We start from the raw sequence: 27,353 nt of genomic DNA on the forward strand, positions 1-27,353 counted from the left end.
GGGAAATTAAACTATGAGAAGCCGTTTTCTGCTTTCCCTATGTGGTGTTTGTGATGTGAAATGTAAGCTCACCCCAATCACAGTAAACATGTCTACAATCATTTTCAAGTTACTCCAGTCACTCCAGTTTAGCACAGCTAGAGGTGTGTCTGTCAACGAGGATCCAGCTGACCCTCGTTGACATTAACCCATTCTGACCTGAGATCAGATTCATACGAGGTTTCCACTGGACACACACTGGTCTGATTAACCCATTCTGACCTGAGATCAGATTAAAAAAATGTCAGTCGTTCTTCGATTTTTCAAAAGATAGCAGACCTACAAGCTCGTAGCGCGCCACTCGGTGGCGCGCTACGAGCTTGTAGATCTGCTATTTTTCAATAGCTAAAGCATATCAAGGCAACTCTTTAGTGCGAGTGTGCCTCTAGTCTCTGTGCACTAACACAAGTTAGTGAGTTCAAAAGTACCTGTGTAATTACATTATGGGTTTCTGCATACCATGCAATGTGTGCATTTTTATTAGCAGCTATAGCCTAAGCCTACCAATTTTATTTATTGTACAGCCGTTTTTACTTGAATGTACTGTTCTGGTAACGGAGTGAGAAAAAATAACCGAGTGTCCGACTCAGTCAGAGTTTAAAACGTGTCGTCTTGGATTTTTCTTAAAACCTTTACAATTATGAAATATTTTAACTTTTTTTTACTAAATGTACTCTGCTTTCATGACAGAAGACTGGAGGAGATCGTGCTGAAATCCTATGCAATCGTTTTTGGATCGAGAATCGTGTACTGAACATACTGTACATACATATCGTCACTGTTGGGTGGATACCTCATAGATCCACACGTAGATTTTATTAACGGTTTTTGGACGATGAGATATATTATTACAATCGAGAAGTGAGCAAGTTCTGAGTGCACAATTTGTGCACTGTTCAAGTGCCATTTACATGAGTCACTGACTTTAGGGCAGTCCATACTGTCTCCGACCATCAAACTTTTCGTCGGAAAGCTCCGGTATACAACTACAACATGACGTCACTCGCAACTTCTGAAACGCATTCCTCCGAATTTCTGTTCTGAAAGCTGCACTCCCAGATGTTGTGACTCGCCGAACTCTACTTCGGAGGAAAAAAATTAAGTCTGATCTTTCCGACGAAAGGTTCGGTGGTCAGGGAGACAGTATGGACTGCCCTTTTACGAAAGAACAACACAACAACAACACAACGTGCCCAGCACGGAAAATACACGTTAGTGGGCAAAGACACATCGATGTCTTCCTTCGTTTAAAATGTACGCTTTGTGTGTGTCTCTCTCTCGTGCGGTGTCCATGATGCAGAGTCCGTCTGGCTATACAACATTCAACATTCAGAGGCCTACCTGAGGCTGCAGCAGCATTTTGAGTGGCACGGCCACCCTCTGTCCACCTTGGCCCTGTGAGATCTGTAACAGCTGTGGGCTGCCCGTGTTGCCTGTCCCAGAAACCAACTGGTACTGGAAGAAGGACACATACAGTACACATACAGTAAGGACACATACAGTAAGGACACATACAGTACAGATCTGTAACAGCTGTGGGCTGCCCGTGTTGCCTGTCCCAGAAACCAACTGGTACTGGAAGAAGGACACGTACAGAAAGCAGGTCAGCTCCAATGGGAATAATCATGTTTATACAAAAAACACACAATATGGCATTCAAAGTCAACTACAATGAAGTATCAATTGTAATACTACTAACTCTATTTTTGTGAGGCTTTGGTAGTTATTATACAGCTGGATTCATGTGAAGACTTTCCCTGGCCTAGAAAGGATGTTATTTGCCTGGGCCATGGCTCAGTGGTCCAGGCACCTTGGCTGGTAATCCAGTCTGGCAATGTGCCGCGGGTTCGACTCCCGTTCCCGACGGCCTTTACTGCATGTCTTTCCCCCATCTCTCTCCCCATTTCCTGTCAGCCTACTGTCTGTCCCTCCATATACAATATACAAAATAAAGGCGAAAGCCACAAAAAAACATAAAAAATAAAAAGAAAGGACGTTATTGCCGTACCAAACCAGGGCTGCACAATATTGCTTAAAGCAATTGGCAAGACTGATTGCAATTTTAGGTAAATATCTTCCAGACACTCTTGCTTAACACAATATATTTGTGTTGAGCAGAACCCCAAACTTGTGAATTTTGTTATGTGGGAATTTTTGGGGAAAGAAACGTATTTAGTGTTTAGAAACCAAGTTTCCTAATAAATAAAAACACATTTTTACAAACAAAACATGCAGCCTTGTACCAAACATGCCCATATAACTTGGCAGCATAATTCCACACTAGAGCATTTGGTGAGCACAACGTTTTTCTCCAGGCTCAAGTCTATGCTCACTTTGATCAGATGTTTAACCAGAAATCTTGTGTTTGTACTTTGATGAGTATTTGAGTGCGTTACATTCCCTCGGGACAACTTCCCACAACAACCCTTTTAGCCGGGGAGCCACAGGCCCAAAAGAGATTAACCTGTGATGTCATGACATACTTTTTATTTGGGTTTTTTTCCCCAATTCATTCTGGCTCCGTCGGCTATTTGTTCTGGGAGGCATACTATGGTCCGACGGAGCATTGGTCCGAGGTGCGTTGGGGGTCGGGAGAGGGTTGGGGTTAGGTTTAGGTGTGTTTCCCCCGGGGGAGGTTAGGGTTAAGGCCTATTCATAGTCTGGATTGTCGGTGGTGAGGTGACCACCGCTCCGGTGGTGAGCTGACCACCGGAGCTGAAATAACGTTGAGCGGTGGTGAGTAAAAACAGAGAGAAGGGCTGGAGCGGTGGCGGTGGTTTGCTCTTCACCGCGGCTCATGACGTCATGTTGTAGTTCGGTGGTCACCTCACCACCGAAAATCCAGACTATGTATGAGCCTTTAGGGACCTTAGGGTGAAGGTTTGAGGTATAGGTTGTCGTTCGGAACCAAAACACATGAACCCATTTGTTCGAATCTCCTACCTTCACTCCTCCCTGCTGATTGGGCTGCTGCTGCACCTGCAGCTGAATGGTGAGGACTTTGGGCTGGCCCCCAGCCTGCCCCGCCCGGGCCTGGGTGAGAGCAGCGAGCTGGCTCCCCTGGATCACGAACTTGCCCCCGGGGAGCTGGCCCAGCACCAGTCTGGTCTGGCCCTGCTGCTGCTGCACGTGGATCTGCTGCTGCTGGCCCGTGCCGGACGTCACTGTCAGCGGCTGACCCTGCTGGACGCCGACGGTGCCCGCCTGGGACGCCTGGAGGACCAGCGTGATGCGTTTGGGCTCGCCACCCTAGTAGACAGGAGACACATGATGGGACATTCATTAGGATAACGATACACCCTAGTAGACAGTGGATACATGATGGGACATTCATTGTGATAACGATAATGAAATTATCATTACTAAGATCGCTGTCTGTCCTATTCCGGGTCACCCGTGAAATGCATGTTGGGACGGACACAGATTAATACAGGGACACACTTTTCCGCGTAACAGACCCACACGGGGTAAACAACTCAGTCGGGACATGTTAACGTGAACACATTTTTCGACACCACACTGAACATCATTTGCTGTTCATATATTCAGAACAGGTAAGGAACTAGTTTATAAAATGTTATATAGCACTTTTCTAGATATCGTCACAAAGTGCTTTACAGAACAGGGTAAAGGAAAGCAGATGCAACAAAAGATCAATTAATAAAATAGCAGGCACAAAATGTCAAATAGAAACATAGCCATATAATCAATGAAGTTTTCAGAAGAGATTAGAAAGATGACACAGATTTTGCACATCTTAGGTCAACAGGTAGGGCGTTCCAAAGGCCCTGCCACGGTGCCACCGTTTGTGATGAGATTTTGGATGGTCTGATGGAAGGAAGCCTTAAAGATGGATGGAGTGCCATGATGTTTAAGTGGTGCAAACCACTTCCTTAAGTGAGTATGTGTGTGGGTGCCTGGGTAGGTACGTAGGTATGAGCATGAAAACAGCATGGTTTTTTTTCACCACCTGTGCGCAACCTAACACACACACACGCACATAATTAACTGTATATATGGTGATTTCAGTTGTGCCAGTACAGTACAGTACAGTAGAGGGACCCCCACACGGTAACTCTGTCATTTCTCAACCGTTTCGGACGCGGGGCGGCTCGCCGGAATCAGGCCGGCACCCTGGGTGCGTTCCTGTGGGTCTGGAACGTGTTGGGGTCCCCGGCGGGACGTTTATACGGTGACAGTACTTCATTAGACCCCTTGGTGTGGTTATTACGTGCACTGATATCTTCCTGGAGGCTAAATCCTTGACCTAAGCCCTCCAAAGCCATCCCCCATTATTATACAACAGCTGTGGGTGAGGCTTCAGTTCAGGTGGATCACCACCCATCAGGCAAACCAGGCATACTTAATGAACTGGTGGGAAGTGTCCACATAGAAATGACAATTTAACAAATACCGGTACTGTACAACTTGACCTTCCTCCTTGGCCTTCTATAATAATAGTTCCTGATGATCATGTTTAGGGCGGGGGAAAAAAACACAGCACTCCATCTTTAAAGTGACCTTTCAATGATTTTTCAACCAAACATTAAATTGTCAAAGTCTAAGTTACCCAGCAAACAGCTACAACATTCAAAAATATAAGTATAAGGCCTAATTTGAAATAAAGTGTTTATTTCCTGTTCTCTCTTGCCCTGTGTGATATAAATAACCTTACTGTACTTGACAATTATAGAGTTATTATTTTACTTCTGCTATGTAGATGCTCTAAAATACAAGAAATTGTTTTTAATTAAAGACTGTCAACACGGATGGTAATAAAATGAACGCAGGATGTGGTAGTTTGCAGAAAAACTGTAATCATCACAAATTAAGTTGAAAATGATATTACCAATGTTCCCTCAGTAATGTAATACTAATCCTGCAGGATTTGTTAGGGCAAGTCACTGTAAAGAGATTTAAGATGGTTTGGGAAATGTTTACTTTGTAGTGCGCCTCGAGGATTTATGTTTAATTTCTCGGTTCATTCTGACCCGTTGGGTTGTTTTCATGAGAGTAAATAAGGCTTTGGAATTCCACAAAAAGGACTATTAGAACCCACAATGGAAACTAGTACCCAGGACTATTTGGTGTTATCCTTTTAGTCCAAATGTCTGACTGTACCTCATGCAGAGGATTAGACATTTCTGTCTAATCAAGTACCAATCAATCACAACTTCACAGAGACAGTGGAGGAACTCGACAAACACAACCAAAACAAGAGCCTCACCTGTTGTGGTACAGTAGTGAGGGTGACGCCTTGCGGTCTGCCTGCGGAAGCATTGCCGACTTGCGTCTGGGCCTGGAGCTGTATCTGAGCCTGGGGCTGGGGCTGGATCTGGACCTGGGTCTGGCCCTGGGCCGAGATCTGCATCCTCTGAACCGTCTGGCCCTGCGCCTGCTGGGGCACCGACGTCAGCAGCACCTGCTTCATCGGGCCGTTGGGAGACTGTATCAGCCTCTGCACGCCGGGAGAACCCACCTTGATTTGGGCATGACCCGGGCTGCCCTGGTTCAAGACCGTTCCCCCGGGCAATATGGACATGCCCGGTCTCAGCGGGGTGCCGGACAGCACCCGGATGACCTTGCCCCCGGTTGCGCCCGTGGCCCCTGACACAGTCTGCAGAACTTGGGCTTGGCCCTGCGGGCCTTTGAGGATGACTATTTTCCCACCAGCCTGCTGGGTAATGGCAGCCAACTGCTGGGGGGTGAACTGGTGCGTGATCTGTGTGTAGCTCTGCGTGGTGGTGGTCGAGGAGCTGGACACCGTCATCGGTGAGCTCAACAGGACCGTGTGACCGGTGGTGCTGACCACAGGGATGGACGTGTGGGTCTGGACCGGAGCTACCGTCGCGACCGGAGCCGCGGCGGGAGTCGCTGCCGTCAGTGTAACAGTCTGAGGAAGTACCACCGGAGCTTGCTGCTGGATGGGGACTTGAGGCGGGGGGACCGGGACCGGGACCGGCATGGTGAGGCCCGTGGCAGGGTCGATGAGACCTGCGGTGAGCGAGAGTTCTGGAGTGGGCTCCGGGTCGGTGGGGGGGTCCACCTGGCCCAGGGCTAGCTTGAGGGCCTCCTCCACAGGGTCAGAGCCGCCCTGGGAGGAGAAAGCATCGTCCGGCAGGGCGTCCAGGTTAAACAGGGGCGTGTCCTCAAACAGGTCCATAATGGGGTCTGCCATCTTTTGCCCCCTCCACACAGGGAGACGGGCACAACCTCAGGAGACTCTCTGAGATGGAAGATGACCTGTCCTCCTTCAGTTCTTCAAAGAAAATAACTGTGTGTAACATAGAAAGACGGAGAATATAAATGCAAATTAGCCTTCCCAGTTTAATCAATTTGAACACAAGAAACATAATACACATAGCGTTCTCAAATAAACCTCCGGATGACTTACCAAATAGGACAAGGTCTATTACGGACCGTTGTAGCTCAGTCTGTACCTCCAGATGACAGATATTGGGATTCCCCCGAGGGTAATATTGAAGTCCAAGGGGGGGTCTTAAATAAGAGAAAAAGTAAGTCCTATAAATAAATGTCCCCTTGTAGTAGTTCCTACTTTCTGTGTGCGACAATACGATTTATCTCCAAGCCACAACGTCATTCCCTGAAGTGTTGTTCCTAAAAGCAAAGGAGGAACGTTAATTTAACAAAACCACACAGAACCTCTAGGCAAACACTAGCATTATTAAGACCCAACCGCCAATAAGATACAGATCAATATAGAAAACGTTCTTGGCATTTATGTATGTTGATTGATTGAAATGTGTATTCAGTTTGCAGAATGGGTACATTTCAAACGAATGTACAGGTAAATACCAAAAAAAAAACTGCTACGATGATAAAAACCAGAAAAAGCACTAAAGGTGCATGCAGGTTGCACACTGGACGCGTTTTTCGGAAAACCCGATGGAGAAACGCCGCTAAAAATCCGAAAAACGCTCTCTGTGTACTTGTGTTTACATCATGTTTACACCATTTTCAATTCATCACTTACTGTCACGGTTTATATCAACAGATAGCAATGCTAGGCAATTCCATAAAAGTTCTCGTTTGTTTACCCACTAGCAGGGGTGTAACAGAGGGGATCCTGGGGATGACATCAACACACTCAGTCACCATTCATAATAAGTACACAGTAAAAAACCCTCAGTGTCTGGATCACTCACTCTTACACATAAAGTAACCCTGCGTGTTTTAAATAAATAACACTTGTACACTCGTTGCATCTATACGCTTGTGAACTCAGGAGTTAAATAACCGTAGTAGTAGAAGTGAATGAATGGGTGAAGAAGGGTACTGATGCTGTTGCAGTCTTTCACACACACATCACACAAACACCGTTAAGCTAGCACATTAGCCCGTGCTGCTAGCAACAACCTATTGTAAAAAGCACCACACATGTGATCAACATCTATGAAAAAACAGTGAATGTGGGTGTTTTAAACCTAAAGCGATCTTCTCCAGCTCAGTCATGTTTGTTGTTGTGGGTTTTTTACTACACATCGTTGAGTCAACTGGACTCGTTCATTTTTTTTCCTCTCCTCATCATCAACAAACCGGACCAAACCAAAGCAACGTGCCACAATAACCATCAACGGTTCCCACACACAGCGGGCTTTATAGGCCGCGATGCTGTTTCGGTTGGTGTGGTTGTCTCCACAGCCCAAATATAACATCTCCACCCCGCATATCCATCCCATCCACTAGCCCCAAGTGTCCCGGTTATGATTTCGGGGTGGTAAATTTACCTTTGCATCGACACACATGGCTTTCTCTCCGTCTCACAACACTGTACAGATTACAGGAAACGGCCAGCGACAGAGCAGGAACTAACATTCCTGCCCAGAGAGCAACACCCCCCCCACCCCCACCCCCACGTGACCGACGCCGTCCGACGCTCCCATTGGCCGGGGCTTCCGTGGCCGGCAGCACGCCGCGGCCTCATTGGCTCGGAGCCCCCGTCCGTCACGCCGTAAGCGATATTGTGGGCGGGGACTCGTAGTAGAGGGAGCAGGCTAAATGGACGTAGTTGGGTTGAGAGAACAATAAATGCGGCCTAGCTGCTGGGATCCTTGTCGGTTTGGGACTGTTGATGTTTATATTATAAGTAACTGTCATCATCACAGATCGTCGTGTGATGCTGATGATGCGCGCACTAATCAAAATGTAGTGGTTTTTTGTTTTGTACATTCACTGAACGGGTTTTTGTTTTCCTGTCCATTGCGTCTGGAAACGAATTCCTATACCGTACCAATGCAACAACACACCACCAATACGTTATTTATAATAATGACCTTAAGGGGTTTTTCTTTCTCCGACTGTGCCAGACAAATGCAAATTATGAATATGAACGGAAACCACATTATTGTGGCGTGGATGTTCTCCAGAAATACTCGTCGAAACAAAGCTCGGGACAATAGTCTGCGGCAGATTAAAATAATATTAATAAATAATTCAGAAATATTGATAAATTAACCATTACCCCCTTTGGGTCCTTTGTCCTTTCAGTGGGCCATTGATGACACTCATATTGTCCCTGCTGTTGAGTTTAATTAGGCCATAAGTGCCCACTAGGTGGAGGCAAACACTGATAGCTGTGGTTATTAGAGCCATTTTAGACACTAATTGCTGCTCCTTAATTGACGCTCGAGGGGATTAATATTATTATGCTGCAGATGTTTTGCTTTGAATTATTGAGTTGAGTTGTTGAGCATTAATAGCTCTGTCACACTTTCATAATCGGTGACAAAAATGAAGTCTAAAATGTACAAAAAGGGCTACTACAAACACTGACTGATCTCAGTGGCTATTTTCAGTGACTAGACAGACAAGTGTATAGTCATTGAAAACAGCCATATCTGTTGTATAGGACTGTATTTTGCTTTGGAACAACATAGCTATCAGGATCTGAAGGCAAGCCTCAAAAGTACAGTCAGGTATAGTAGGCCTACAGTACATGTACAGTTGTGTCCACAAAATGTGTGTGTGTGTGTGTGTGTGTGTGTGTGTGTGTGTGTGTGTGTGTGTGTGTGTGTCTCACAGCGAGACATAGAAAGTGTATTACTGTAAATATAGGCTAGTGAAAGCATGTACAGTGAGACATGTTCTGTGTGTGTGTGTGTGTGTGTGTGTGTGTGTGTGTGTGTGTGTGTGTGTGTGTGTGTGTGTGTGTGTGTGTGTGTGTGTGTGTGTGTGTGTGCGTGAGTACGTGCGTGTGTCTATCTCACAGCGAGACATAGAAAGTGTATTACTGTAAATATAGGCTAGTGAAAGCATGTACACACGACACAGAGAAATGTTCTGTGTGTGTGTGTGTGTGTGTGTGTGTGTGTGTGTGTGTGTGTGTGTGCGCGTGCGTGTGATGCCATCGCCCACGCACACACACACACACACACACACACACACACTGAGAGGAAGAGAGAGATTGTGCCATTGTGGCCGTGAACCAGGGGAGCGTAAGTGACAAGTTGTGACAGCACACCACCCTCTATCCATGGTACAACCTGCAGAGATGTGCTTATGAGCTTGCCAAGGCCTCCATCTGTCCACAGATCCCTGTGAGGAGTATCCGCTTTTTTACGTCTCTGCTCGCCATGCTGTAGTCTGTTCAGGCCATGCCAGCTCTACTGGGGAGAGCTATATTTACAAACAGCTGTCATGGCACTGGTTAGATTAGGAATACCAAGGGAGAGATGCTGGATGAAACTGTCACAGACGTATCGTGTCCAGTGTAAACTTACTTACAGTAGTTATTGACAAAATATGCAGTGGGGAAAAAGAATGCTTAATCATGATTAATAGTTAATGAGGGGTGGCAGTGCATTTCTGTGATCTTTACAAAAGACAAAATACACTGGAAGAGTGTTGTAATATCTGTATTTATTTCAATATTATGTCTTTAATATAAATCTCATCGTAAACATACATTTGTTGCAGAGAGCAGTATCAGTCACAAGACGCAGCAGGACAAATAAAAATTGTAAACTATAGAAAGGATGTATTTTAAAATGAAAGGAAAATATAAGGGCTTTTATTTAGTCATTGCACAGATCCCCATGTTGCACATAGATAATTTGTCAATTTATTACAATAACACCCCGCACCCCTCACCCCAAAATCCATCAAACATTTATGCACAGAGACAGAAAATCTCTATCAACATAGAAAATGATTTTTTCCCCCCCATCGTTATACAGACATATTGTTTTATTTTATTATATTTTACCATGCAGCCGAGGCTGTCAGAACAGTCTGTTTTGCATACATTGCATAACATTCTTTCTAATCTTTTATCGACATCGCTTTTGGAGAATGGAACAAGGAGTTGCAGACTAGAGACCTACCATTCCATCACCTAACTAAATGGTTTTCAACCCTTTTCACAAGGCTAATTATTCATTCTGCATATGAGCCAAAGAAAACACCATTTGATGAGATTTAGCCTCTCCGACCCAAAACTAAAGAATATTTATCAGATAGACCCTGAGGAAGACCTTTTGGTCGAAACGCGTATGTCCTTATTTGCCTTGCTCATCATCAAATAAACGATTGAATTTTTGGCCAAAGACGGAGTGCCTTGGATTATTTTCTTTTCAAGTCTGCAATTTGCACTTTGACAAGCAGTACTACTTAGAGGAAGGATACCTTTTGTCTATATGGTTTTACCTGTATCACCAAAGAGCACCCATCTAAGAGCCACTAACAGATCCCTGCAGCACTTACATTCCTCTATTTCTAAAGAACATTTTGTTGTTGTTTGTATTCGTATTGATTGGTACCATTAGGAGAGATAACGTTGATCAAAATAACAATTCTTCTACATTCTCTAATTGTGTAGACTTCTTGTAAATTAATTAATTAATTACCGGTAACAGTAATGTAACTCTTGAGAGTGTAAAATTCTTGAGAGAATGAGAATGCGAAAATGAATTTTACACTCTCTCTAGAGTTAAATATCCAGGGTCCATGTGGTTACTCTTTTAGCTAGGGGACCACCTGGGAATCCCCTCAAGGACCACTGGTGGTCCCCGGACCACTGCAGTTGAAAACCACTAACCTAACTCTTCTCTCTTCTCTCTCTTTGACCCCTTTTCCACCGGTTGGGAACCGGTTTAGTTCAGAACCAGTTTTTTTAGTCCATGAACCAGAACTCCAAAGTTGGAACGTTAATTATGAATTGAGTGTGCAAAACCATACCTATATTACATTGTTTATAGGATCAATATAAGTAAATTAATATATGATAACCCTTCCACAGTATAGTAGCTTTTTCATATTTCTTCTTTTTGCATATTTTCCTATATGATGCCTAATTTGCATATTTACATTTTTAAGATTTGTAATACAATTAATCATTGTCTTTGTGTAAGTAATCAACTGGGGAAGTTTCATGGTGATAACAATTTAATATAGGTATGGTTTTGCTACACTCAATTCATAACGTTCCAATTTTAGAGCTCTGGCTCATGAACCAAAAAGAACTGAACCGGTTCCCAGCCGGTGGAAAAGGGCCGGACTTCTTTGTGTCTTGGTCGGATTGATTCGTCCTCCTCTCTACTCCATCACAGGTCTTCCTCTCTACTCCATCACACGTTTTCCTCTCTCCTCCATCACAGAATCCTTCACGCTCAGTGGCTCTCCCCGCCGTCCCGCTCTCATCCCATCATCGCTGCCATCCATCGTGCTCACAGCGGGAAGACGAGAAACCCGGAGAAGGTGGAGTACTTCCAGCCTCCCATCAGGTTGCCTCTCTCCAGCTTGAGGTATGCCTTGTCTCCCCGCTCCATGATCACCAGGCCGGCGTTGGTGGCGGCTTCTCGGGTCACGTCCTGGTCCCCGGCGAAGGCCGAGATCATCGGCCAGCCGTTCAGCATGAGGCTGACCTATAGAATATAGTCAAGTCACCTTTATTATATAGCACATTTAAAAACAACAGAAGTTGACCCAAAGTGCTTTCCATATAAAAATTACATCATAAAATTAAAATAAACATTTTAGGGAACATGAAACAACAAATAGCCTACTAATTACAAAAAGGTTTAAAACGTTCACAGAACTAGGAGCTGAAGGCAATGGAGAAAAGGTGAGTTTTTAGGGAGGATTTTAAACTTTCGATGAAAACACACAACAAACACGAACCACTGTTTTTCTTAATACTCAGAGTTCATTGGTAAGGCCGGGTTCAGCTGTGAATGTGCCATTGTGTGCTTCACAGGATTCGATTTGCTGGGGGAAGATATATAGGACTCTGCTTTTGATACCACTCCCTCGGGTCATTCATTTCTCATCACCGATGGGGTTACGGTTTATTGCTGCTACTGGTCAGACCTTATTAAATATATACATAAATATATATACAATATTTCCTTGTGGGAAATACTGTCTCATATGGTGGAATATGTACTTTCAATAATATCACAATTGTAAAATGATTTATGTTAAGTGTAATAATATAAATCCTTATTTGAAAATACAAGCTTGCAATGCATCGCTTTGCGACACGTTGTGAGCTTGTACCTATAGGCTATGTTCGCTATTTATTGAGCAACAAAGTACAGTATATATTGTTTTACAAATCAAACCCTGTGTCCATGTATCATGTTCACTTCAATCATGACAGTTGTAATGATTTTCTTTTTGTTTTACCTGTATTGTTTGTCTGTTGTAGGCTTTCACCACATGGAAGTTGAAGCTGTAGACCCCTCTCCTTGGCGCAAGGAAGACACTGCTCTCCTGGTCGAACTGATTGCCCACGTTCACTAAGATCTGATCCCAGGCCAGGGTGGGGGACAATTTAAAGAATCGTGAGTGTGTGTGACGCGATAGACAATACATGGCAGAGAAAGAGTCAAACAAAGAGCCTCTGTCGTGTGACTGGTGTAAAATTGAATACTTTAACCCATTTTGGCCTAACCTAAAAAATGAAATAAAAAAAATCTTCTAAATCCTCCAGTTTTCTGAAATAAATATTTTCATGATTTTTAAAAAATAGGCTAAATAGCAGACCTACAAGCTCATAGCGTGCCACTCGGTGGTGCGCTATGAGCTTGTACATCTGCTATTTTTCAATAGCTAAATTATAACATAATGTTTAAAACACCAAAAGGGGTTCCCGCCCCTCACATTTAGTTAATTCTTCTCACATGAGACAGAAATTGTATAAGTGTTAACAATTAGGCCTACTTGCAATTGTGTACGTATGTACAAAAACAAATGTAAAAATATACAGCATGTAATGTCATGTTATATCTATGTTAAATCTTATATCTAAATGTTATGTAAATGTTTAGCTCTCTGGTCCATAGCCTTACGGAGAAGGCCTTACGTCTATGGACAAAAGCTAGTAAATGTTATACATGTATGTCAATATGAAAACATGTATTTTTTTCACACACATGTGAGGAAAAGACTTAATGCTATGAATGAACCGTTGCTTACTTTGTGCAGTCAGTATACTCACATGATCAAAGTAGATAATCATGGTGCGATTGCTCATGTCTGTGGGCTCATGGTTTGTCTGGCGGGTGGCAGAAAACGCGACCCGGCCCGTGCCGGAGCGGACAGACATTCCCAGGGCGCTATTGGTCGGCTCAGACGATGGGGTCGAATCACAGACTACCAAACACTTCCCCTCCAGGACAATAGGCTCTGTGTCATTCTGTGCCCTCGACCCCGGGGGTCCCCAGAACAGCAGCAAACCCAGCAGCACACTGAGGTCAAAGGTGACCGGAAGGGATGACCTGAGATGCATGGCTGACGCTGTGAGGTTTAGTTTTTATGTATTTATTCCTAACTGATTCTGTTATGGAGGAGAGTCACTTTGAAAGACACAAGGTGTACCACTACCTGAACATGCTGTGATTAAGGAAATGTTCTAAAAAATGCCTATTGTAAAGATCAGTCTATAGTTCAGAGAAAACATTGGCCATCTAAAAGTAAAAGAGTGTGTGTGGGCAAGCTATCCCTTTTCTAGCACTATTATTACTAGTATATTTATACAATTAGTTTCGAGAGTGATATTATACAATTATCTGTGATATTATTATCTGTGTAACACTATACTGTATGTGTTAATATGTCCTCCCAGTCCCGTTTTTTGCTTAGTAAATTGACAAAACTATTTCAAAAGAATTGGTATAACAAATTGTTAGGGAAATATTTCAGAGCCATTCAGGCATTATTGGCCGGTGTTACTGTACTGCTGCTGAGTGACTGCTGGTGCTGTCTGCCCTCACACTGTGTATTGATTCATCACTCCCAAGGTTGTGACAGGCCTTTCTACAGCACGATGCGTGCAGGTCAGCTGCTGGGTCAACGGCTAGGGGGCAAGATGGCGAGTATAGAAATAGACGCGTGTTCAGGTCGAAGCACTCAGCAGGCAGGACCTGAAATGAAGGGAGGCGAGGGAGAAGCAGGGGGCGAGGGTCCGACCAGGTGGGGGGGGGGGGGGGGGGGGAGAAGAGGCACAGGTGTTATGTTATGTTACATCAGGGTCTTTGATATAATGAGGCTGATGAAGAAGACGGTATCTTCATAAGGAACCCCACATAAATTGGTCTAATTAACAGGAAAATATTGAAAAGATCTTGTCGGAAATTCTTTGAAAATAGCTATGATCTACGAGCTTGCGACGCGTTAAGTGTGAGCTTGTACACGGGCGTGGTTTTTGAGAGGCGATAGCCCCTCCTATAATGTCCAGCTTTTAGTCTAGATGTGCTAACACAAACTTTGTCCCAACACAAACATTAAATCCCATTGCAAATGAATGGTCAGTTTTGAGTGTTCCTGTAAACACAAACATTCCGTGAGTCGTGACACATTGAAGACGAAGGTAAGGACGCAAATTCTGATTGGCCGGAATGAGAGGATGTATGATGATGCACGATGATAAGAAGATCGCGCCCCTCACGATGTCCCCCTGGAACCCAATCAAGGTTTTCTGGCGGGCCCCAGATCTCACTTGGAGAACCATATGCATTACATCACACACAGAGGGAGGGATCTGTGATGAGGTAAGGTTCTGGATGGGTGTCAGGGATGCAGGGTCCAGTATAGTAGGGAACGGGACAGGTAACTATAGGACGGATATGGAGGAAAGGAGAGTGGGTGGGGGCGGGGGGGGTGAGGTAAGGTTCTGGACAGGTATCAGGGGGAAGGATGCAGAATCCAGGAGGGAATGAGAGACAGAGGGAGTCGGGGAACAACTCCACTGAGTGACCATCTGTCTTTCACACGTAGCCGCCTCTCACGCAGGCACCCCTCCCTTCTATAGCGCTCCACACACACACACACAAGACCACACACACGTGCATACTGTACACATGCACACACACACACACACACACACACACACACACACACACACACACTCACTCACACAAAACCACACACACGTGCATACACGTGCATACACATGCACACACACACACACACACACACTCACACACACCACACAAGACCACACACACACACACACACACACACACACACTCACACAACACAAGACCACACACACACACACGTGCATACACATGCGCACACACACTTGCACAAACACACGTTTCTGTCACCACATGGAAGCAAAGACAACATTTGTTTCCATTTTCCCAATTTATTCTATTATGTTGGTCTTTTTTTTGTTTTGTTTTCTTGCCATGAGTAAAACTGTTGATAGATTTCTATATTGTTGATATCATTAAGTGAAACTATATCTAGTTAATCAACTCAATCGGTAGTTTTCCTATAAGATCATGCACTTTATTATAATTTTCTGCACCGGCCAGTCGGCCACCTGCACGAGCCATTTACAATCTTATACAGCACGTTCATTATCAAATTACATAATTTATGACATTTCCAAGTCACGCAGTGCTGAGAACAATTGGAGAATAATTACTCCATAATGGGCAATAGCCTACACAATAATCAGAACATTAAAAAAAATAAAAAATAATAATCACCTGTTTCCATTTGAAAGATCCACTTCATGTAATTCCATGTCAGGTGAAAATAACTGAAAGATGGAGTAGTAACGCACCATATATCCCTGTTCGTCAATCTGCATTTCAGAACATGCCACTGGTATGTCTTAGCATTATCAACCAAATGAAATGACCATCGAATGTACTGATCTCTCTCTCTCTCTCTCTCTCTCTCTCTCTCTCTCTCTCCCTCTCTCTCTCTCTCCCTCTCTCTCTCTCTCTCTCTCCCTCCCTCACTCCCTCCCTCTCTCTCTCTCTCCCTCTCTCTCCCTCCCTCTCCCTCTCTCTCTCTCTCTCCCCCCCTCTCTCTCTCTCTCTCTCCCCCCCCTCTCTCTCTCTCTCTCCCTCCCTCTCTCCTCCCTCCCTCTCCCTCTCCCTCTCTCCCTCCCCCGTCTCTCTCTCTCTCTCTCTCTCTCTCTCTCTCTCTCTCTCTCTCCTCCCTCCCTCCCTCTCCCACTTTCTCTGCCTGCTCCTTTCTCGCTCTCTCTTTGTTCCATTACATCCACCCACTCTCCTTCAGTTCACACTGAGAAGTGAGACATCTGAGATATTTTAAAGTGTTACTTTAGTGTTAGTTTAGCTTGACACCCTTAAATAAGTGATAAAAAACATCAAGCCTGATTGTCTGCTCTCTGGGGAATCAAAATATGTTTCTGTTGTAAACTGGCCTCGATATACATTTTAGACCAGAGCTTCCCAACCACTGGTAGTACTAGTACCACTGGTGGTACTTGAGCCCTCCTCTGGTGGTACTCAGAGGAGTTGCCCCAAAAAAATTAAAAAGACAAAAGTGGAAGGAAATGTTTATATTACTACAGGTAGTTCTTCTGGCCATATTGGTTGACATAGGCTATCCAGCTGTGCTGAAATGAGAATGACAGCACACCTAGACGTTAATAGATTTGAGAATGGATCAATCACATTAGAAATATCATCAATAATGTGCTGATAAAGGGCATGTCTATACGCTCCTGTATTTTAACATCAGTTATAAATGGTGGTACTTGGAGAGACAAATATGTTCTGAGGTGGTACTTCAGTATAAAAAGGTTGGGAACCAATGATTTAGACTACTTCCATCGTTTTGTTTCCTCACACATATAATGGAATATTAGACTATTTTCTGTGGTCTATTCTAATAGATATAAGGGTAAGAGAAGAGAAGCTTTTTGTTGCTCTAAGTATGGCCCATTTCAACTCTATTTGGAGTATGTGAGACAATTCTATAAATAATGGGGACGCATGGTTTACCACCTGGTCCTATAGTCCATACAAAGTACCACAGCAGGAAATAGTTATTCACAAAATATTAAATTCTGTTATGAAATAACATATTTGTCACTGGAAGAAAAGTGTTGGCTTTTCTGACAATGTCTTCAATCACAAAAAAAAGGAAAAGAAAATGTGTGCAATTAATATAATATAATGTAATGTTACTGTAAGCAATCTTATAGTCTTATTAATGTCTTGGAATTTCCTGTCATTGACTAGCCATCGCTGGGATCTATGTACAATATCCCCATCTTATGGTCAAGCGTGTGAAATGCACCTTACGGCTGAGCCACTGCAGTTGTTCCCATGTCGGAGATTCTAGCAAGCTGTACAGTGTACAGCTTGTTGGAATACACCACTGGCATGTACTATTCTCCCTTGGAAACAAGCTCCATCTCAGAGGCATTGGATGGTGCAGTACTGTAATGAGCACACAGTGGGCGGTCCACTCATGTTCCTTTGCTGAAACCATAGGAAGGTTTTCTTTTAACTATCACAAGTCACGTCTAACCCGTAAATGTCTATTTTACACTCAGAGTTGCATCAATACTCATCATCAACATTTTGCTGTGCAGGCAAAGCCCTATACCCAACAGGTCAAAGTTGAGCCATCATCTCTTCTTTTGTCTTTCACCACATTGGTTGGTATATCTCCTAGCCTCAAACTTTGACTATGGAGACATGGCTGTTGAGCTCCGACTTGTAGAGTCCAAAGCCCAGGCACACAGGCTGGCTGAAGGTTGCGTGGAAGGTGTGGAGGTGGGCGAGGCTGCCGGAAGGCCCCACCTCAGAGAAAGTAATGGTTCCTGAGCTGTAGTCCAAAGCTACGCCCACGCGGTTGCCAGCCATTTGGCACGAGAGGCGAGTCTTTCTCCGGCTGTGCCAGGCAGCTAGCTTCCTGTTGTGCTGCTGTGTCAAACTCCATGACACCTACAGTACACACAGTGGATGGCAATCTTAATGCGCTGGTCTACACTACAGGATGAAAACATGTACATTATGCATAATGTAACATCAAACACGCTGACATGCTGCACATTAATTACTCATGCTCAGTGAGAGTGGTTGTTCTAAGTTTATGTCAAGATCTATGATATTACAGTACTATCAGGGTATAATTGCAGTGATTACATTTTATGGCTTTTGAAGATTATCTCATATGGCAGCCAAGTCTATGGGAGTTTGTTTTGTGTAGAGCATGACGTAAATCGTTTGCCAGCCAAGTTTATGGACTTTGAGGATATTACAATGTTTGTTTAGACTAGAGCACTAGACGATTCTACAAATTACTTCTAAACCCTGACAGTTTTCAGAAAAAAACGTATGTTTCTGTCAGTGATTCTCAAACATTTTCATGTCAAGGACCCCCAAAAATATATGTAATTGACCCGCCGACCCCCATCTGAAAATGTGTTGTTCCAGGGACCTACCTGAAGAGTTAAAAACATTCACTCTGAAAGAATATATATTCAAAGATTTGTGCCACTTTTTCACGATTTTTCAAAAAATAGCAGACCTACAAGCTCATAGCGCGGCACAGAGTGTTTGGAACTATAGCCCATAGGCACCCGCTTTGCGGCGAGATCAAAGCGTGTCGCTACTCTCCTACTCTACACTCTGGTGAGGACCTAGTGGACACGTTTTCATAATTGGCTGCCTCTAGCACTTCTAAGCCAATGGGAGATAAAACCCATAGTCTGAACGTGACTCACCAAGAGATGGGTCAAATGCGGAGAACAAATTTCATTGCGGTAACGTGTGTGACAAATAGTACGACTTTGACTTTTGACGTGAAGCCTTTTCCTCTGATAAGCCAATGGGAGATTAAACCCATAGTGAGCTTTCTGCACCTGGCACATGATGTGAGTCATTCTTGTTTGTTGTTGTATTGCATTTTCCCAATGCATTAAATATGGACCACATCCATGTGCACCACCCCAACACGTTCCTGGACAGCTACTGTGTGACTTTAGGTGACTTTATAGATTCAAATGAACATAATAATACCTTGTTGTTCCCAAAGGCGTTCCCCTCTTTCCCCTTGCGGCCGATGCTTCTGTAGCAGACGGCGATGTCCCAGAACCCCTCTGCCACCAGCTCCCAGTAGTGGGTCCCACACGAGAAGGTCTGAGCCGTGACCACTTGGGGCCAGTGGTCGAAGCGGTCCGGGTGGTCCGGGCACGACTGGCGGGTCTTGACCCGCGTGGCCGAACGCAGGTCACCTGAGATGGTCAGCAGAGGATGGGCTGTGTTTGTGTCCAGAGACAACGGACTGCTCACTGTATCACAGGGAAAGAACAGGAGACTCGTAAATAAAAGATCACACCCGTGTGAACCGAGTGGTGCAACTCCCCTCCTCTCCTCTCTCTCTCTCATTAGCAGTTTGTGCTTGAAATGTACTGTAATTCTACAAACTGTTAATACATATTTCAATCAATCAATCAAAGGCAACAGTACAGCACTATCTCTCTCTGTTTCTGGCACAACAGCGCCCCTACTGGTACTCTAGTCATACTGGTGCTCATTAACGTCACATAGGTGAACAACACATAGGTGAACAAGGACATTGCTGTTCCTTGGAAACAGACTCCAAGAAATGCTGGACAGAAAGAAGCCATCCAAACTAATTGACAGGGTCAACAAGGATGGTCTTCTCTCCTATTTTCAAAGTCCTTTTGGTTCAGAGCCACAGAGGGATAATTATTCTGTGAAAATAGCCAGCTTTGGCCTTTGCATGGCCATATTTCTAATTTGCATAAATGCCAGTAAGGCTGCAGGGGATCTAGATTCTAAACAGTCACACCTTACAGGCAGCATTTTGTTGTTGTTGTTGAAAGAGCCCTGCCAGCTATAAATAGTTAAATTCCAAAGCGTATTATAATTATTAAAACAGAATAAATGGATTGGGATTTTGTTTTTTGAGGGGCGCTAGCCCCTCCTTCAGCTATTAGCTATTAGTGCTTCGTCTTACACAGACATTAAATTCCCATTGACAATGAATGGAGAATTTTACGTCATAGTGTCTGAGAAAATAGGCATAGTGGCACTCCAAAACAAAAGATGCAAGACTGGCTCAGATGCAGTTTCTCATGTTTATTTGTATTGAGAAGGCTGATGCGTTTCGGCTATTTGAACTATTTTAAAAGGTTTTTTTAAAAAGTAAAAAAAAAGGCTAATTAGTTTAGGGATAAGGGTTAAGGGGTGGCGCAAGATATAGCCCATAGTGTAGCCCATTATGCCATGATGATGTAGGATGATAAGAGCACCCCTCACTTCACACAGGTGTGATTTTTTTATTTGTAAACAATAATTGACGAATAATTAAATTGAAACCTCATAATTTATAATAATTATAATTATAATTAAGTATTATTTTCTTTATTAATTTAACAAAAGACTATCATTAATAATAATTAATAATACATAGATTACACACATATTACATACAGTAACCTGGCTCTGTCATTAAGATATGCAAATCCCTTGACTCCTTCAAAACTGCTCTCAAAGGGCACCTACGGACGGCTGCAATTCGAAACTGGCCCCCGTAAAATCTGAATCCCCCACACACCCCTGTTTCCCCTCACTGTATATGTTTCTTTTCCCTTTTTACCTCCTATGATGATTTCTTTTTTACTATATAGTTGTGTATATTCGTACGTCTCTAAATGTTTTGATGAATTGAAAATGGTGGGCCCCATTGTAAACAAGTGTAATGCTTTATGGTGTCGTCCACTCACTGTTAACAGTTTTTGTATTGAGTTGTACTTGAAATGTACTGTAATTCTGCAAACTGTTAATCAATCAATCAATCAATGAATCGGTCCCTAGTCACTCACAGAGTTCTCTCTTGAGTTCGCTGAGGCAGCGCAAGGTCTGCGTGATGAACTCCCGATACTTGTTCTCCATGTCTTCCAGGATGACCTTCCTGTCCAAGGCTTGGGGATCAGGGATGAATAGAGGGCTGTTCAGATCGGCAAGTAACCTACGATAGGACACAAGGACAGGGACAAACTGAGTAACCTACGATAGGACACAAGGACAGGGACAAACTGAACAAGTAACCTACAATAGGACACAAGGACAGGGACAAACTGAACAAGTAACCTACAATAGGACACAAGGACAGGGACAAACTGAGTAACCTACAATAGGACACAAGGACAGGGACAAACTGAGTAACCTACGTTAGGACACAAGGACAGGGACAAACTGAACAAGTACCGTAACCTACAATAGGACACAAGGACAGGGACAAACTGAACCACACAGAAACCTACAATAGGACACAAGGACAGGGACAAACTGAACAAGTAACCTGCAATAGGACACAAGGACAGGGACAAACTGAACGACACAGAAAACAGAGGTATGGTAAAGTAAGAAACAAGGTAATTGTTCCTTTTGAATGGCTGCAATGTGTGCTTCACTCTCACACACATGCACAATTGCACACGCACTCGCACGCATACAGATATGCGTGCTCGCACAGCCGCGCACACATACTTACTTTGTGTCATCTGATTGAAAGGCCTACAGAGGGCATAGGAAGTTGATGATGTGACAAGCAGGACATGATAAATAGATATCGAACAGTAACACAATAATGATAATAGTCTATATATATATATCCTAATCCTGCAAAGATGGATAGGAAATTCATCCATTTAAAGACTTAAAGCTTCAGTTTGGGTTGTAAAGCGCACTCATCTCTAAAGGAACAGAACATGTTTACAAGCTAACGGGTCATTTTAATCACTCATCTCTCTCCAAGGATTTCTTTCTTCACAGCTTTTTTTGAATTTTCATCAAGAAGTCTCAACCTCACAGTTTCACTGCATAATCTCACAAGCATTTTCTTTTGTCACATACTGCGGTACTGCATAATAGCCATCTGTTAAACGAGCAATAAAATACCAGACCATGCAGGGACAAACACTGTACAATATAGTTGTGTTTTTGATCTGTATTTATGTATGCACATATGTTATATTAGTGTTTGTTTTTCAGGTTACCAGATGGGAAGGAAGGGCTTTGCCACAAACGCTTAAGGTTTAAAGTAAACTATGAAGACAATGCCAGCACTCATTGTATGTCCTTTTACATGATTGTATTTACCTCTGAGACTGAAAACGTATGCGTTTCAGCCTGTATGGCCTTCCTCAGCGTTTGTCAAACGCTGAGGAAGGCCATACAGATGTAAATTAAATCATGTAAAAGGACATTCTTCACCTTAACTTATATCTTCGAGCCTTGCTTGCACCCAGAAGGACTTTGTTTGAACCTGGAGTGCTGCGGGTTGTCTGCTACGGCAGTACTTTTATCTTAAAGTAATCTATCACAGCAAAGAATAATAATATACTCACTTACTCCCCCGATGCTCCAAACAATGCTGAGCTACGACCTCACAACATGTTGCGTTTCGATGCACTGTAGATCAGCTATACTTTAGCTGAATGTCCGCCACCCCAGAATAGAAACACCTCAACACCATTCATTTGTTTGACAAAAATCCATGCATCCAGTTAGTTACCCAGATGAGCAGGAAAGGGTCCGTCTCTCCCAGGAGCGAGGCCAGGTAATGCTGGATGCTCTGCGTCTGGGTCAGGTCTTCCCTGACCCTGCTGCAGTCCTGGTGCACGCGCTCCATGGCCTGATGGCGCTCTCGCGTGGTGCTCTCGTCCAGGGCGGTCACCAGCCTCTCCACGTGGAGCGTGAGATCAGAGCCCAGCCGCTTCACCTGAGCCTCGCCTTCCTCAGACGAGTCCTGTAGGTGGATGACGTTACATGGCATCAACGCTGGTGACTTATGGCCCGGTCGGACCGCTGGCCTGGCCTAGCGGTCCTGCAGTGGATGACATTACATATGTTAACGCTGGTGACTTATGGCCCGGTCGGACCGCTGGCCTGGCCTAGCGGTCCGGGCACCAAAGGCTCCAATGTATAGCCTGACAGCGGGTCGCAAGTTAGAGTCACTCCCCATCTTCAGTTACTGTTAGTGCATATTTGATGGTGTGGTTTGCCTCTGTTTCTAAATCCCATTGTTCAAGAGGTTCCTCTGTTCTGTGCTATACGGAACGAAGCAATCCAATACAACTACATCTTTAGCGAAGATAATAATAATAATAATAATAATATAGAGCGCTGGAGAACTGTGAGAATGACTGGCTTAGCGGTTGGAATTAGTACAGAGGCATGAAACACAATCACTCTTAACCATCACACAGTCACACTTAACATACTTCTCTACAGCACTCCAAACATTACACACATTACACTTGATATTGCACTCACAATTAAAGTGCCAATGTGCTGTGCAATGCTGTGCAAATAATTTATAATTTGAATTAATATTTCAATCAGCTTTTAAGGTGCAAAAAATGGGAAACAACAGAGGACCTCTCTGTTACTGTACAAGGACACTGGCATAAGTACAAGGTTTAAGTAGTTAAACATTTCATGTGATGAAATGTTATGTGATGATGGATTTGTATGCAGCATACAAAGCCAAACTCTACACAGGGTTTCTTTATATTTAGCATTATGTAATGCAGTTCAGTTGTATAGAGGGCAATAGGTCTCTCTCTACTCACCGCCATGGTGCAAGCAATGTTCTGATGCTCTGTGAGAATCTGCTCTCCTTCTCTCAGCTTCTCCTCGGTTTTCTGGAGGAGGCTTTGGAGAATAACCTTTGGAGAAAGACACGCGCATGTCAACGCACATAAACAGGCACCATCCATTCCATACAGTGCAAACATGTTGTGTCTGATTGTTGTTTGCCAGCAGTATCTCGCATGAAAATTGCACATCTACAATACAGCCTCTCAATCTCAATGCATCACGTTTTGACACATTGTTTGTGAGCTTGTAGATCTACTATTTTTGGTGCAAGGGGTAGGGGTTAGTAGGATTGGCAGTTTCATTCTATTCTATTGTGACTAGTGTTTCTATGTGTGCCCGGAAGCATTATGTTTTTTGGTGTCTCTCAACATTGTGAATGCAAATATGTCAAGAATCAGAAGAATGCCTTAAAGGACTTTCCTGACATTTCACAGAACTGTCCACCTTTACTCAACTTCAAGGATGAAGTGATATTGTGTGTTGTTCTACTACTACTACTACTACTGTATGTGTTTTGGGCTGACCTTCAGGTCATCTTCCACCTGTTTCAGTGCCTTCACCGAGTGCTGAGCGTGGCCTCCCTCCAGCAGACAGTCCCCGCACGCGTACACCCGCTCGTCGGCGCAGTAGTAGCGGAACATCTCGGCGTGCGTCGGGCACCTCCTCCGAGAGAGGTCGCCCAGCGGGTCCACCAGCGGGTGACCCCTGAACGCCGGCCTCTCCAGGTGCGGCCGCAGGTGCTCCGCGCACAGCGACACCTCGCATCTCAGGCACGACTTGACGGCCGGCGCCGGCGGCTGCTGCTGCCCCTCCCCCGGGCAGCAGCAGTCGCACGGCACCGCGCCGCCTTCCTCTTGGCACTGGGCGCAGGCGAACTGACCTTTGGCCTCCTCGCTGCCCCCCTCGGCACGGCCGCGGCCGCCCCAGGCCTCCCGGATGCAGGCGGGGCAGAAGCTGTGGCCGCAGGGCAGAGGGTGGGAGAGGTCGAAGGTGTCCCGACACGCTGAGCAGGTCAGTTCCTCCTCCAGGGAGGAGGACGCCATGTCGGGGAGGATGTTCAATTACTGTATGTGTGTCTCTGTATAGTAGAAGAAAATGAAGTAAATACACATATTATTTAGGTTGTAAATTTTGCACTGTATTTTTTCACTATTCGTCCTGCAATAAATTGCAAACATACGAGTACTCACAAGTACTTTCTAACTGCAAGTTACACTTCAGCCACAAGAAACACTTGGAATTCTCAACCCCTTACAATGAAAAAACAAAGTACATTGAACCAACCACAACTTTTAATTTGATATTTAATATAGTCCAGGACCATGTCTGGTGCCATGTAATGACAGCACGGCTTCTAATCTCAGTTCATTTAATCATAAGCAAATCAAGAGCAAACATCTAAATACTGCCACGTTGGTTATGTCTTGGTTCCTAATGAAGGTACATTAGATACAGCTACCATTCAGGCTCTGATTTGCACTCCCAACTCCAACTCCAACTCAGATCAGTAATCCAGTCTCTCCCCAGGGCTTTGCCTACGGCTATCTATGAATAGATCATCTCGCCATGTAAGTGGGCATTATGAAATACAAACGGTTACAGTACAACCCACAGGACCATTGGGTTCATGATTCTTGTGAAGAAAACACAAATCCGATTTGCCCACATGTTAACGTCGTTGTGTGAGCGATCAATACGTAGAGAATACTATGACCTACTGACCGTCTCACTGGAGAGAGAGAGAGAGCGCGTTGTAATACTGGCCCAGCAGTTAACCCAACGCTCACACAATCCCAACCTGTTGCTGTTGAAGGGATCAGGATCTGGCAAGGGATCAGCCTTGCCAGTTTGACGGTCAACTCTACATGTGCTCTGCATGGGGCTTTCACTGTCACCCACTAAATAAATAAAAAGGAAAAAATAATAATAATCACATTTGTAGGAAAGGAGGATGTATGTGTGTATCATGTCTTACCAGTTGTCCATCCTAGTGTTCACAGAGAGCAGCCATGCAGTGCTGTTTGCCATCTGTGTGTCTCCTGAGTCCTGAGTGGCGTTCAGTGAGGCTAATCCCACAGGATTCCCAGAGTTCCACTTCCCTCGTACAGTATATGACTGCTTAAACACGCAGGGGTGTTGCTGACCTCTGAAGGATCACGTGACCCTGACAGAGAGAGAGAGGAGGGGGGGGGGGGGGGGGGGTTTCAGCCAGGGGTCCTTTTTGGAGGAATACCTGTAGATTTTCACACAAGAGAAAATGACAGAGGAACTGACCAAGTGAGATAGGCCTAAACCGATTCAGAACTACCAATACTAGAGACTTCTCTGCTATATATATATATATATATATATATATATATATATATATATATGGAGCAACGTGGACAGCCTTTTTCTTCTCTTCTAGTTCAGTGGTCCTTGAGGGGGTTCCAGCCTCCAGGTGGTCCTTGAGGGGGTTCCAGCCTCCAGGTGGTCCTTGAGGGGGTTCCAGCCTCCAGGTGGTCCTTGAGGGGGTTCCAGCCTCCAGGTGGTCCCCAGCTAAATAATGGAGAGTTGGACAAATGGAACCAAGTGGTCCCTAGCGGGTCAATTTGGTTTCATTTGTACACTCTCAGAGTTACAGACCCATAAGGGTCCATTTGGTTCCAAACTATCATTAAGCTGGGGACCCTCTGGAACTCCCTCAAAGACCCCTGGGGGTCCCCAGACCCCACTTTGGGAACCACTGTATTATGTAACATGTTGCTTTGAATTATTAATGCCGTTTGTTTGATAAGACAAAATAAAGACGATAAAGGAAAGGTATAATAAACTGATCCACTATTAAACCCAGTCTCACTGCAACGTTGACCGTAGATTTTGGTCCTTGAGAGACACCTAGTGGGGTGAATGTTATATTACATTATAAACCATGACCTTAGCTATACAAAATAAATTGCTTACTGCATTGTGGTTTTAACAATGCAGTACACATAGTCTGTACACATGTCCGTTCTTTTAAGAAAATCATGGCAAGACGACATTTCAGAATTAATTCAATTAAAGGCTGTATCCGTGTGGTTCTCAGCTTGTTAGGCAATGGGGGCCTACATTTAGCAAAAACCTGGAAAGAATAGCTGATCTACAAGCTCACAATGCTTTCTGCGCTGGTGGTGGTGTCCCATATGGGTCAATTGTCCCAGGCAAAGCACATCTTGTCTGAAAGACACTGCTTTTAAACGCTGACGTTATGAACACCTGGTCACAATTTACAAGACCTGAGCCACTGATGCTCAAACCACTTTAGTGTCAACACACAAACACAAGTGAATCACATCTGGGGAAGTTCAAAAGAAGACTGTTAACCCATTTAGACCTGACATCATTACAGTTTTCTGAAATACCTATGTTTCTATATCAGTGGTGCTCAATATTTCATGTCAAGAACCCCCAGATTTGGCC

The 27,353-nt window shown here is 44.2% G+C and overlaps 3 protein-coding genes across 3 annotated transcripts in view; all 3 read right to left on the reverse strand.

Annotated features, from left to right (window-relative positions):
* chd8 (chromodomain helicase DNA binding protein 8) overlaps positions 1-7,873 on the reverse strand; it is a 46,115-nt gene extending 38,242 nt beyond the window's left edge. The window contains exons 1-5 of the mRNA XM_080777181.1: positions 7,788-7,873; positions 6,434-6,657; positions 5,267-6,313; positions 2,983-3,288; positions 1,381-1,494 (exon numbers count right to left, since the gene is read on the reverse strand). Coding sequence (XP_080633307.1) covers positions 1,381-1,494; positions 2,983-3,288; positions 5,267-6,217 — 1,371 coding nt within the window. The 5' untranslated portion in view covers positions 6,218-6,313; positions 6,434-6,657; positions 7,788-7,873. The remainder of the gene's footprint in view (positions 1-1,380; positions 1,495-2,982; positions 3,289-5,266; positions 6,314-6,433; positions 6,658-7,787) is intronic.
* Positions 7,874-11,723: 3,850 nt separating this feature from the next.
* On the reverse strand, positions 11,724-13,789 carry cbln12 (cerebellin 12; the record flags this gene model as incomplete). Its single annotated transcript, XM_080777241.1, has 3 exons — positions 11,724-11,921; positions 12,685-12,804; positions 13,499-13,789. The coding sequence occupies 3 exons, from the start codon at positions 13,787-13,789 to the stop codon at positions 11,724-11,726; spliced, it is 609 nt and encodes a 202-aa protein (XP_080633367.1).
* A 4,139-nt stretch (positions 13,790-17,928) lies between these two features.
* trim110 (tripartite motif containing 110) lies at positions 17,929-26,018 on the reverse strand. The gene is made up of 8 exons (XM_080777215.1): positions 25,888-26,018; positions 24,437-24,990; positions 23,885-23,980; positions 22,825-23,058; positions 21,802-21,824; positions 21,131-21,276; positions 19,299-19,570; positions 17,929-18,221 (listed from the first exon to the last, which is right to left on the reverse strand). Exons 2-8 carry the CDS (start codon positions 24,953-24,955, stop codon positions 17,952-17,954), a joined length of 1,560 nt encoding a protein of 519 aa, XP_080633341.1. The 5' UTR covers positions 24,956-24,990; positions 25,888-26,018; the 3' UTR covers positions 17,929-17,951.
* Between the last annotated feature and the right edge of the window lie 1,335 nt (positions 26,019-27,353).

This window comes from Protomyctophum bolini, assembly GCF_963924005.1.
Source record: "Protomyctophum bolini genome assembly, chromosome: 12".
NCBI lineage: Eukaryota > Metazoa > Chordata > Actinopteri > Myctophiformes > Myctophidae > Protomyctophum > Protomyctophum bolini.

What these genes read in the sequence shown, in the direction of transcription:
- trim110 (XM_080777215.1), bottom strand. Translation starts at nt 24,955, where the DNA reads ATGGCGTCCTCCTCCCTGGAGGAGGAACTGACCTGCTCAGCGTGTCGG. An exon ending in AGGTGGAAGATGACCTGAAG is followed by an intron (nt 23,981 to 24,436) that starts GTCAGCCCAAAA and finishes CTTTCTCCAAAG; the next exon opens with GTTATTCTCCAAAGCCTCCT. An exon ending in ACATTGCTTGCACCATGGCG is followed by an intron (nt 23,059 to 23,884) that starts GTGAGTAGAGAG and finishes ATCCACCTACAG; the next exon opens with GACTCGTCTGAGGAAGGCGA.